The sequence below is a fragment of the Cyanistes caeruleus genome, chromosome 3 (genome assembly GCF_971803275.1).
Source record: "Cyanistes caeruleus chromosome 3, bCyaCae1.hap1.1, whole genome shotgun sequence".
In the NCBI taxonomy this organism is placed as follows: domain Eukaryota; kingdom Metazoa; phylum Chordata; class Aves; order Passeriformes; family Paridae; genus Cyanistes; species Cyanistes caeruleus.
The window spans coordinates 114,511,300-114,524,204 of record NC_141703.1 but is presented as its reverse complement, the minus strand read 5'-3'; the positions used below and the strand labels follow the sequence as shown (position 1 = coordinate 114,524,204).

Here is a 12,905-nt window from a genome sequence, read left to right as displayed (position 1 = left end):
CCTTACTACCCCAGGGGTCACCAAGGCAGCCTATGGCATCTTCTGCTGTAAAAATGCCTTCACTTGCTAAAGGCTGTTTCAGCAAAACCCCTTTTTGCTGTTCACCAACAGTCACTGACGTGCCGATCAGCAATGGGGATTGGGTAAACACTTCATCATCTACTACTGACAAAAAACCCACCCAAATTATTTAGGTTGCTGTGGAGAGTGGCTGGAGCAAAAGCTTCCCTAATACTCCCTGAAAAACCCATAAGTGCCCACAGAATGTTTGTTGGCAAAGCCCTGGGTATCGATGCACATCTAGGAACACTCCTGTCTCCTACTATAAGAGCTGGATACAGTAAATATTCCAGTGAACGCCCCAAGCTATTCAATTACTATGATACAGAGGGAAAAGGGAGAGGGAAATAACAGATGGCTGGCTACCAACATGTTCTCTGGCTTCAGACAGAACTCCTCGAATAGTTGGTATTTATGAACTGCAATGTGAGGTTTTCTTTTAAACTAACCAGTGGGAATTAATGAGATCACCCACTTAGAGTTAACATCTTCTGAACCAATTATTTCCTGCTAATCATGAAGCAGCTCCATATTTAAATTGATAAGTTGTATTGGAAAAAAAATAAATTAAGGGATATATCCATCAATTTCAAAAGAAATATCCTTAAAAGAAACATCACAGCATTAAGCATATCATAAAGCATAATGTATTTATGCATCAATTTTATAGCGTAGAAAAGACTTGTGTTTTCAATAAGACACTAGTAAGCATGAAATATGAAAATAACTTAAAATCCCTCTGTCTACACTGTCTACATTGCTGTTATAATTTTCCAGTACAGTAACCAATCACAAACAGAACAGAATCAAACACAAATTACGCAGAGAACTTTAAACAATTCATTTCACGTTGTGCATCTTAAGCAGTGCTGTTATGATAAACCAAATTTTAGTTCCCAGAGCACAGCATACCTGGAGGTTTGGTTTCCAAAGGCTATATAAAAGCTTCACTGCAAACAAGCAAATTCCAAGGATATGCACAGTGAAAGAACTGTCATACTCACCTGGAAAGCTTTGCTGAGCATGTGCTCCCCTTCTTTTGCCCCAAGTAAATTTACAATAATTTGCTTGCCGTATAAATTTTTAAGGGTTTGGAAATGCCTGTTAACAGAAGAAAAAAATCCACAGTCATCTTCTGGCACACAGAAAATTAACAGCAACACCTGCAACACTGAGAAGGTGAAAAGTATTCAAGAGAAATTTTATTCACCCTTTCCAACAAAGCATTGAAAGGCATAAGCAATCCCCGGGAAGTTCCCAGCTCTGCTGAATCCCACATTTGTACAGACAAAGCCTCCCATTTGGAATAGCAAATCCCATCTCTGTGATGCAGCAGAACTCACCAGAGGTTTGTAGTGCATTAGCAAAAACTTTAGATGCTTTTTACCTGTCAAAAGCTGGTGCATTCGCCTCAAAACCCCTTGACATCCTGACACGATGGGATCCCACCTGCAACACCAAGATTACATTGTTTACCAAAATCTTGTTTTGAGAAAAAGGCATGTAAATGTTTCAGCAGTTCTGCTGCAAAATGCTGGTATGTCTAAAGAGCCTAGAGTCCCTGTAAGGCACAAACTTCTTTTAACCTTTCTTGTAAAAAAATGTGTCACAGTAGTAGTTAGTGAATCAGTCCCTCTTCCAAGAATATTATGACGAAATACTATTACAGTAACTCTTGATCCTTACTGACTTCTTGAAAAGACTTCTCCTCAGGAAGAACTCAGAAGAGAACAGTCTCTTTGGATGCCCTTAGATAACCCATTTAAAAGAGAAAAAAGAACTTAAAAGAGAAGACGTGGAAAAAAGAATAAACATTCAAGTAGTGTGCAAAGCAACTTTTAGACTTGAGAGGAGCAGTCTTGGGGAGTCATAACAGCACCAAAGTGCTCCCAAAGGATCACCTCGTCCTCACAGGCAACTGTGCAGAAGAGCCCAAAGGTTAGTAGATGATGTTTAAAAGGACATGAATAAGAATTATAATGTATAATTAAATCTATCTCCTGCATACCTGCAGTCCTGGCTGTTCCCAAAATAATGGAACAGATCCTCGAATCTGTATGAAAGATGACACAGAGTCATCCAAATATATCACCTGTTAAGGAAAGCACAGTATTAATAATTATCACAATGTAAACTTTTAGAATTTTTAGCCTTAACTATACTTGGAGCAAATAAAATATATGTATGTATTACATATTCCACACTACAAGCTAAAATATGGTTTCTGAGACTCTGAACAATTCCTACGAAAAGTTCCGTCACTCTCTTGCTCCCTTGCAGAACCACAGTTCACATCACGTAAGGAAACACAACTTTTATTTTTTGGGCCTGAGTAACTCCTGCAGTAGGAGTAAGATGTTTCAAACACCTTGGTAAGACTTTCCTGCAGGAACAGTTAATATGAACACCAATGCACGGAAAATCACCATGCAGCCTACTCATGAGAACACTAATACAGATCTTATGCACCAGAAACCAACGTAACACGGTCCATGAAGTATACAGGAAAGGAAAACTGAAGTGGAGTAACACGCTACAGCCATTCAGTGACATTGACACACTATGAAACTTAAGAGTGTTCTGATTAACTCCTGAAACTGGTGCTGTAAAAGAAGAGCCCTTCCTGCACGAAGTCTTCCTTCAGTCACCTGCGTTCTGGATGGTGTCAGCCAAAGAAACCTAGGAGCATGAACACAGCAGCAGGTACAGCCCCTTGGGAATAGGCTACCATGGAAAGTGAGCCAAGGAAAGCCAGCAAAGAAAGATTCAGCAGGTTCTCCTATTTCTGTATAATGAGGGCAGAGCTATGAAATCCAAGGCAGCAGAATGACAGTGGCTTTACAAGCCGCCTTTCAGAGGAGCTGTGCAAAGTAGAACGCTTTTATCTTTCCTGAGCCACAAGGTACTGGTGTTTCGGTATTTAACAAAAATCCCTTTTGCCCATTTCTTTTACTTTAGATTAGCTCAGGCCAGAAGTGACACATGCTGCCATGCAGCTCAAGGGGCTCAGGGGAAGCACAGCCACCCACAGGAGTTCAGCACCTTCTTAAGCTACTGCAACTCAGACCCAGGCATGCCCTGACCATAAGCCACACTAAAAACCAAGATCATCAAATTACATAACCTACTTAGCTTCCTAATTTAGCATCAAAGAAACTGTTCCAATATCTGCTGGTGGCAGACTTGACTTGTGATTTGTTGATTTAGAGCAAAAATCTAACCACACAGGGATTTACGCTGTCTTGTCAGCCAAGCAATGGGCACTGGAGCGTAACATACCTGCTCTGTTTCAACAAAATTGGCAACGTGACCGTCATCATTTGTTCCCCGGACATTAAATCGGGTGCCAGCCCGTTCACAGCTTAGTCGTGATATGAGACAAGCCTTCGCCTGCTTGTGAGCTGCATAAATTGTCCTGATCTCCACTCCTCCACACATGAGACGCAACAACCAGTCATCACAGTTTACACCGTAGTGCTTCAGATGTAAATGCAGTGACTGGTTCCTATCAGGAAGAAAACAACCATTAAATAACCAGAAGGAATTACAATTCAGCTCAGACTGTTAAGCCAACTAGCAACTCCTTACATCTTACAGCTACAAACACAAACAAGACCAGGAAAATAGGCATGCTACAGTTTTGTGATATAACTCTCATTTAAATGTTCCTGAAATAGCAAATGGCACAATAAGAAGATGGAGTGAAGCTGTGAATTTCAATGACCTTAAAATAATAAGCCCTTCTAGCCCTTGCTTGTCACCCAGCAAAAGAACAACACTCCAAGCTTGTTTATACTTCTCTGCTCAGCCTTGTTTTGAGAAGCCAAAGATTGCAGACTCTAGGAAAGCAAGACAGAATTCCAATGACAGGGTTACTTTTTCTGTAGTGTGTAAAGCACTGTTCAATCTCCCACCACCACCAAATAAAGCTAGAAAATAACTTCTTATCAGTATACATTGAATACTTTCATTATATGCCACCTCACCCTAACCCTATGCTGCTCACCAGACAGGCTTCCAGGAGTAAATTCCCAGCCAACTTGTTCTCAAATTTCTATAAACACCAATTCCAGGGTTAAGTGCTGGTGCTTTATATACTCCATATATCATTCTCTAATAGCAATTGCTGTTCACATGAAAGGAAGATACAGTTTGAATGTACCTATGCATTTAGCAGCACTAATCAATGCTGTATTAAGTAAGTAAGTTCGGGTTTTGTGAAATTTTTTGTTCGACTCACTCTAGTGGGGCTTGGCTTTTGGTCTTCAGAAACATTCACTTGTATAAAAAGGGAACAAAATTTTCTGCATAACAAAAAAATGAAAAGCAAGCTCCAGGATAATGTCGGATTGCGTGTCTGCCCAAAAAATTCTACTGGAATTGTAAACAGCATGCTCATTATAATGGTGGAAGCTCTTTAATTTTAGCCTTTTCATCCTAAACCTAAGTATATAGGTACATTATAATAGGACACTGAAAGCAAACAATATTCTTTCCCTGGGCACTCTGAGCCTGGATGTTTGGTACAGAAAATTCCCCAGAAAGCTCACTGAAGTGCACAAGCAGAATTATTTCCTGCTCTTGACTTTTAGAGATTACATTTCTAGATCTTGGAACCTGGGCATTCCACCCACCTCCTGTGGGGACTGGTTCTTACTGAAAAAAACAGAACCAGGTAACTTCTGAAGTTTTACAATAGGGGTCAGAATCAGCCCAGCTTCTTTGGACAGGCATTATTTCTCAAGCCTTGCAGCATTGACTGATCAATGGGAGCCAAGTCTTTTTTCAGATGCATAGACAAACAGCAAGGTTTCTACAACCCCTATAAACCTACATCAAGGCAATAATGTTTCTGAAGACCTGAGCTTATTTCCTACCTTAATAATTTTTTCTTATACTTCACTCTGATCAGATTTCTTTACCTGACCGAAGTAGCAGCTAAGACTAGAGAAGCATTGACTCATATGCCAGAGCTCATTTGGTGCATTTTGGCCAGAAGAGTGGGACAGATGTAGCTTTTCACCTGTTCTAACAGTGTAAACGCAAGTCTTCAGCACCCTTCCAAGATTCCTAGACACACACAGCATTTTTAACAAAGGCTGAAGGCAACAGAATTTCTGATATGTCAGTGTGCATTACTGACACTATTTAGGCTGCTGATCAGCAGAAGCAGTATTCTTCTCACCAAAAATTCTGTGTGTGAAAACGTATACTTTATTCAAGAATATCCAGTAAAAGGATAGCGAGTGCAGCAGCCAAGCAAAGCGCACTTTGCAGCAGAGCCTACCTGCTGTCTCAACAAAACCAGCCGCATCACAGTTTTCTGAGTAACAAAACTTATGAAGTGCTTTCATATGTTGTAAACCCCTTGGAATCTATCTATAAACATTACACCATTTTAGAATCCAGATTGTTCTAAAAAATAGTAACTTCTTTTCTTTGAAGCTTCATAACCACAACCATTTAAAAAACTGACACAACTGATGAAGAATTAAGAGGCAGCAAACTGAAATGCAACATCACAGGTGATGTTCAGATGAAAATACAATATAAGCAGTGAAAAATCTGTGTCTTCCAATGAAGAAACTCCCAAGTGGTCACGAAAGCATCCTGTCATTAGTAACGTACTTCTCCCCTTAGAGTTCAAGTGATGCTATTCTAGAATTCATTACTCTATGTAACGCCTGCTGCACCCATTCTGAACTCACCAGAAGAACCTATTGTCAGTAGTGGTGTGCTCCTGCATGCTGCGGTGAGCACTGAGACTCAGGTCTACGCTGATGCCAGTTGCAGACCATGCAAAATAAAAGTTTCCGGAGTTCAACACTTTGCGCACTTCTGAAATGCGATCCTCGTCTGTTGGGTCAACTCGCAATGACACGAACTCAGTGGAAGTAACTCGGAAAACTTCAGAGTCCTGAATCTTTCCCACAGACATGCATCCTGTTACTAGAACCAGATAATGTAACAGTGTGTCGCCTGCAAAACAGGAAAGGGCTCAGGTAAGAGAATGGATCTTAGCAGAGTAGGATGTTGATTCATTTATGTGCTGGAGGCATGGAAGCCCACCCCAGTTTGCCTGAAAAACATACAAAAAGAACCAATGCCAAGAATGCATTCTCAAGTTCTACACAAAAAAAAAGAAAAAAAAAAGAAACCACACTGCAAAGAACAGGGATTGCAGAAACAGAAGTTATTTTTGTCCACTCCCTCATTTTTGGGAGTGCTCCAAACTTCTAAGTTACTCTGCAAAGAAAAAAACAAACCAAACAAATAGAAAAAAATAAGCCCTGCTCCTGATGCAAAGATCCAGTCTTACACAAGCAGCACAGTACTCTGCCCCAAATGAAAAACTCAAGTTTTACTATTTGACTCACCAAGGTTCAGTCTTAACACACCCAAGAGCCCATATGCATCCATGACTTTGGAGTACGTATTCTTGATTGTGTCTTTTTCTGCAGAAGCTGTGCAGAGAAAGGAAAAGATCTGCTGCTGTAAAAGCCCCAATAATACTCACGGCAGTGAGAGCAGTGACTCCAAACCGAAATACTGAGGGATTACAAAAGCAGTGCTTACATGACACTTCTGGAAAGAAATCAAAATGTATGAGCATATGGCACTTTATAATGGAAAATGAGGGTTTGATTCTGTGACAGAGTATGATCATGCTATGTTTTTAAGCAATAAAAAAAGCAAAAATCCAAGTGATAATAAAGGAGAACAGTGACATTTTTAACAGCATCATCTCTTATTATAAAAACTATCTACAGCACACGAAAATACAATGCCTGAGAATGCTCTCCTGTATTAAAATTAGTCTTTAATGTCACTTTATTTTAAAAAATTACCCTTTTTCTCCAAGAATAAAACCATGATGTGGCAGTATTATCCCTGAACAAGACTATCTCATATATTCCAAGCCGATCAAAACACTTGCAGGTCCACTGGTATATAAAAACTGGTATTTAAAAGCCATGTCTCAGATGAATTAGGAAGACACAGTTTTCACAGACAGTTTTCAACAAAAAACCGCAAACAACCCTGTCATATAAAGTATATTTGCCATTGCTCTCCTGGGAGTAATGTGCACTTTAGCCCCTTCATCAGCACTGTAACAGCCAGGCCAACGAGCCTGAGAGCTGAGAGATGCTGCAGAGCAGCTGGATCCCACCCATCCTGAGCTTTTGCATATGACCGAGACTGCACTGGAAGGGCAACATCAACAATTCCAGCTTTGCCACGGGATTTACAGGGATCAAGGTTCTGTGGTTACCAACAATCAGCACCATCTTGCTTTCACACTAAAAACCTCAGAACACGACATGAAGAGGAGTAAATTTTAATGCCTATGTACCCTGGCATTCTGCTGTGCTCTCTCACATTAGCTGTGCCATTTAGACAAAATCCCTATTTTATTTAGAATAAAAAAAAAAAAAACCTCTATTTTATTTAGAATTGCTCTTCCTAACAAGTATTCCCTAAGATTAGTATAGCTCTGCCTGGGCTCAAGCCTATTGCTTCTGTTCAAATATCAGCCAGCTCTTTTACTAAAGTGAATCAGACAAATTAATATAGATGAAACAGTTATTTAACCACAGCTTGAAATCCAACCCCATTCAATGCTTTATTAAGTGGATTTTAAAAATGTTTCTTTACCTTATTGCACTGATACCTATTGCACTAATATTCCTGTAACATAGATGTAATACAGAGTTTTATAGCAGCATGAGGATTTATTTCTAAAGTCTTCACCCACGGTGAGTGTTAAGAACCTGCAGCCAATCTAAAAACATTTTGTCAGCATCACCAAACTGTGTTTTTCTTAACCAGAAAACAATGGGGCTGGAAAGAACTTTTAAACTTCAGACCCTGGTTCTTTCAATCTGTCTTTTACCAAACTCAGCTTTCCATAACCAGAAAGCTGCCATGTTCTTCCTCCACATTTGAAATTATTATGGACAGATCAGATTTCGTTTCAAACTTCTTGCAGGATTTTTCTTAAAGGTGCCTGCTGGGATTTAATGACATGGCGGAACAATGCCTTTTCTGTCTTCTATGGATTTATTCTCTTTTTCCATTGCAGAGAATGAGGGATATCCTTGTTAAGCCTTAACAAGTAAATGCCTAAAGTAAATTAAGTAACATGGGCTTTGCAAATTCAGACCAACAAGAAGACTAATAAAGCAGCAAAGGGTTGCAAAACCAACCAACTAAGCAAATAAAAATAGAGAAAGATACTGTGGCTAGTCATTGTTTTCTTAAAGTGCCCAAGAACCAACCAAAAGCATTTCATGCCATATTTTTCATTTACATTGGACCTAATTCAGTATGAACTCAAAGCTTTTCCACAGTAACCACCTAAGTGTTTCTCTCTCACACTGCCCGCAGTTTTCCCACCTCAATTTGTTTCTTAAGGTCAAAATTCACATGGGAAAATGTCAAATATGGCATCACTTCCTCCATCCTGCCATGGTCCATGCTCACTGATCCCAGGCTTCGGCTTTCAAGGCAGTGCCCAACAAGGAACTTCCTGTGGTCAGGTGTGCTACAACATCCAGAAAAAGCATTTGAAGCTTCTGAAAATCAAGATGAAACCAGGAAGACACAGCTTCACTACACTCTTTTTCATTCTCTTCCCAAGGGAGTCTTATCCAGTCCCCTTAACAGGCCAAACTCTGCTCTCCAGAAGCCCAAGGCACCAGTCCTACTGACCCCTATCTTCAGCCATCCAAAACCAGAAAGATTCTGTCCTTTCATGATCACTATAAATCAGTGTCAAGAAACCAAACCAAACTAACAAAAAACTCCACAAAACCACAACACATATGGAGTGATTTTCAAACCAATTTGTAATGTACATCTGGAGAAAGCCAGAAAGCCCCATTGGCAGTGTCAAGAAAAAAAACCAACAAAATTTCAGGTCACTGTTTATTACAGAAGAACAGGTAACAGTATTTTAAAACGTCATCTGTAATAAGAACACCTTATTAATCACAGACGCATATAAACAAAGGTGACCATTCAATTATTTTGAAGGGAATATGCCAGCCCTCCCAGTGCTACACAAATAGAACCCCATCAACAGACCCGTTTTCAGGATAATCTGGTTCAACATGTATTCCGCTTCATTCCAGATCCAGAAATCAGTTTCCCAATTTTAACAATTAAAAAGTTAGGATCACAGTGAAAGTCACCATGTAGGCTTTCTACAGCTGGGCTGTCTTCTTGGTGAGCTCACAGGGTGCCATGAGACAACACATTTCAAATTACAGTTCTACAGTCTCCAGGTAGAATATGGGACTCTAAGCAGGGAACAAAACCACAATCCTGAAATTATGTGCATTTCCTTCAGACCCAAGACTTCTAACTTACATTAGAGGAGAAAAAGACCACACATCTGTCACTTTAAAAGGTTTACAATCTGAAAAATCTGAAAAAAAAATCTGAAAAATTTATGAACACAATTTGGTTTTGATCTTTTAAGCCTAAAGTTCCCAAGGGTTTTGTCAAATTATGACAGTTAAATTTTTGGTCTTTAAACTAAAGCTAACACCTGAATATTACCACAGAGGTGTCATCAAAATCAGAATACAGTCACTACCTACATTTATTAAATTAACCAAAGAATTATTTTATTACTTTTGATACCTCTTTTTTTGACACACCCCTAGTAATGGCTCAGCTCAGGATGCTGGCGATGAGGAAACACTGCCAGATTGCTTTTCAAGGCCCGTTGAGACCACCTTGACTTAAATGCATGGAAGAATTTTCTTACTAAGAAGTGGTCTGAGTAGCACTGCTAACCCTGGTGGTGAACAGCTACCAGAATGCCTGCTGCACATGAGTTATTACAGCTCTTGCTTCAGCTCCAGAGAGCCCAGGTGGGCACTGCTCCTCCTCCTGCTCACACCTGCTCTCTCCTCAGTTTTACTATGACACTGCGGTCCGAGGATGCGTGTGATGCTCCTGCATCTTCATGGCTCAGTGTTTTCTCAGACAGAATGTTCTCCACAGCAGACGACAGGAGTAAAGACAGCTTACCACTCACTTGGGATGACTCACCAGCAGGAAGAGAGAGAGAGCACACTCCTGCCCAGTCAGGGAAACCTCTCCAGTTAAGACATCTCAGAGAGCCCTATTTCAAAGAATAAACACACTGCCCATTTCATATGGAAAATAAGAAAAATAATTCTATGACACTCCCACTATATTATAAACAAATCAGCAGTGAAGCTGCTGACATTTAAACCCAGGTGCTCTCACCAGGCTTTGAGAAGGATCCCCTCAGACTCTAGTGTCTCAGGTTAATCCAATACCAGGACCGTGCGGACCAGCAAGGTGTTAAATGTACAAAAGAAAGCAAAGTAATGCTCAGGTGTTTCGATGACAACAATATTAGTTAATCCACACAGAAAACCTCCAGCAGAAGGATGGCCTGGGCTGCTCCCACGTTCAGACTGAACGGTTACACAACCATCACCTCTGAACTATCCCTTTGACCCTCTTCCTTGCTTCCCTCCGACTTGGCTGACTGGAACAGCACATGGCACGCACACTGAAAATCAGCCACTGAAAATCTAAGCCCTGCAGAATTTCCTACCGAGGCTGAATGAAATCCTCTGAATCATCTTGCAGTGCCTCACCGAGGGCATGGGGAGGAAGGTTATCCTTCCCTCAGCAAAATGACAGATGTGCTTCCTTTAAGATGACACTGAAAGGATTCAGTAAGCTTCCATTCCTTTCTCTTAGCCCATTTCAAAGCTGAATTTCTGTACGTGGATATTCCAGAGATGCAGTTCACTAAGGCTCTCAGAATTGAGCCCCATGAATCAGTTTTAATGTTAAAATATATTTCACTAGACTGTGCATATATTATCCACTCTACATACAGGTAAGAGAACTATGATCAGGTATAAGGCTAAACAGGTTACTTAATCTCCAGTATTTAGTAAAATATTTGGAAATATAACAGTATTGTCAATTTTTGTAGTTTAAAAAGTGGTAGCACCATCATCAAAACTCAGAAGTTTTTGACAGTTTAAGTGATGCTGTTCTGGATACATGCTTGATCTGACCATTTTTTCTATCTATTCACACAGATTTCCAAACATGGGAAATCTTCCCCAAGGGACAGTAATATTTCATTAACTTTGTCTATTATTTGTACAAATACCTGTGAGTTTGTACAGCTACTGACTGGAATCTTCTGGCTGGATTCTGTGACATGGCCAGTGAAATGGAGAAGTAGCACTACACAAATCTTCCCCCAGTGCTAATAATTCTACTCCTTTAAATACACATTAAAAACAACTGATATCAGATGGGAACAGCAAGCAGAAAAAGAGAAGAAAAATAAACCTGACCTAGGGAATTTCTGGGCTTTTTCTGCTGTCAGTTTAAGATTGTGATCTTCTAACCATTAAGAAAACTATCAGTACCTAAAGAATTTAGGGAATTTTATGGAAATAAAATCGAGGGAATTAAAGAAAAATGACATTGCTAAATATTCAGTGGAAAACTATGCCCATGTACCAGACAGAAAAAGAGTAAGCAGTTTCCTGATTAAGCTTACTGAAAACAATACTCACTAACTAACTACTTCCAGCTGAGTATGAACATTTGCTATGATGTAATCTACCAATTAGAATTCCAAGGACAGTGCTTTGCAGATTAATAATGAGCTATCACTAACAGAAGTACAGAACCCAAGAGGAGAGAGGCTTTCAAACCTCCTTCAGGTCTGGCTTCCTCTGCTTGGCAACAACAAGGGCAGGAAGTGGGCATGAACTTTGACACGGGTTTTACTTTTTGGGAAGGATGTTTATCCAGGTGCCTGCAGTGTATCCCAACATCAGAAGTGACTTACTGCCCTTTCTGAGCATAACCTTCAGGAATAAATTATTTTTCATCTGTTGGCCCTTAAGTAGCTCAAGTATGTTCCATAATTACTAAACATAGGCTGAAACAACCTGTTCCACAAATCTTCAAAATGTTTTATGGCTTGCACTAAACCTGTTCACTGCCTTTATGACTGGAGACTTAATCCACACTACAGTGCCTTACAGATACTGCTATCTAAGTCAAGGAGATTACTTAAATACATAGTATGAAGAAACTGTACCAGAAAAAGAAAGAATTTCAAAAATAGGAGAAAAACACCCACTGTTCACCTGGACCATCATACAGCTACAGCAACCACATCAGTTGTTGCCAGGCCTCTAGCAGGTGCTGGCTAAGGAGAAAACTAATTCCATGGAATGAAAGTTTTCTATAAAAGAGCCAAAATCAAGCTCAGAAATGCTGTGCAACCAGGTGCTTAGACTTCCTAAAGAACACAAACATATGCTATAATTTGACATATTTTAAAAGCCTATGTATAGGCCTTATGGATCTCTTCAGCACTTCTCATTTTAGCGTCCTCCAATAAAAAAAAGGGGAAGTGGGCAAAACTTCAGGAAAATATCTCATGTGGTTTTCACTTAAAACATGTAAAAATAACTCTTCAATGCAATCTTGCTCCAAATATTACTCATTTTATGACAAAACAAATCAATACAGAGTCTTGAGGGAGGTTAAAAATACAGGGACAAAATAAAGCTAAAAATCAAAAAGCTATCTAAAATCACACAAAATAAGACCAAATTATGACATAACATTTAAGAATATAGAATTTACTGTTATGAAATGCAACACAGATAATTAGTTCATCAATGAGTTATCGTGTGTTCAAAATAGGGTTGTTCAAAATCAACGAAACAAGATGATGTTGGAAGTAACTGTAAGAAAATTTAGTGGACATGAAAATATAGATGCATAACGAGATGTAATTAAATGTGTAAAATTCT

The 12,905-nt window shown here is 39.6% G+C and overlaps 1 protein-coding gene across 31 annotated transcripts in view; it reads right to left on the bottom strand.

The window, feature by feature from the left end:
* The window catches only part of SYNJ1 (synaptojanin 1), a 51,325-nt gene that overhangs the window by 35,444 nt on the left and 2,976 nt on the right, over positions 1 to 12,905 (bottom strand). For all 31 annotated transcript variants that reach the window (XM_023945730.2, XM_023945755.2, XM_023945770.2 and 28 more), the window contains exons 3-8: positions 6,438 to 6,524; positions 5,769 to 6,039; positions 3,340 to 3,565; positions 2,069 to 2,152; positions 1,448 to 1,509; positions 1,065 to 1,161 (exon numbers count right to left, since the gene is read on the bottom strand). In XM_023945730.2, coding sequence (XP_023801498.1) covers positions 1,065 to 1,161; positions 1,448 to 1,509; positions 2,069 to 2,152; positions 3,340 to 3,565; positions 5,769 to 6,039; positions 6,438 to 6,524 — 827 coding nt within the window. The remainder of the gene's footprint in view (positions 1 to 1,064; positions 1,162 to 1,447; positions 1,510 to 2,068; positions 2,153 to 3,339; positions 3,566 to 5,768; positions 6,040 to 6,437; positions 6,525 to 12,905) is intronic.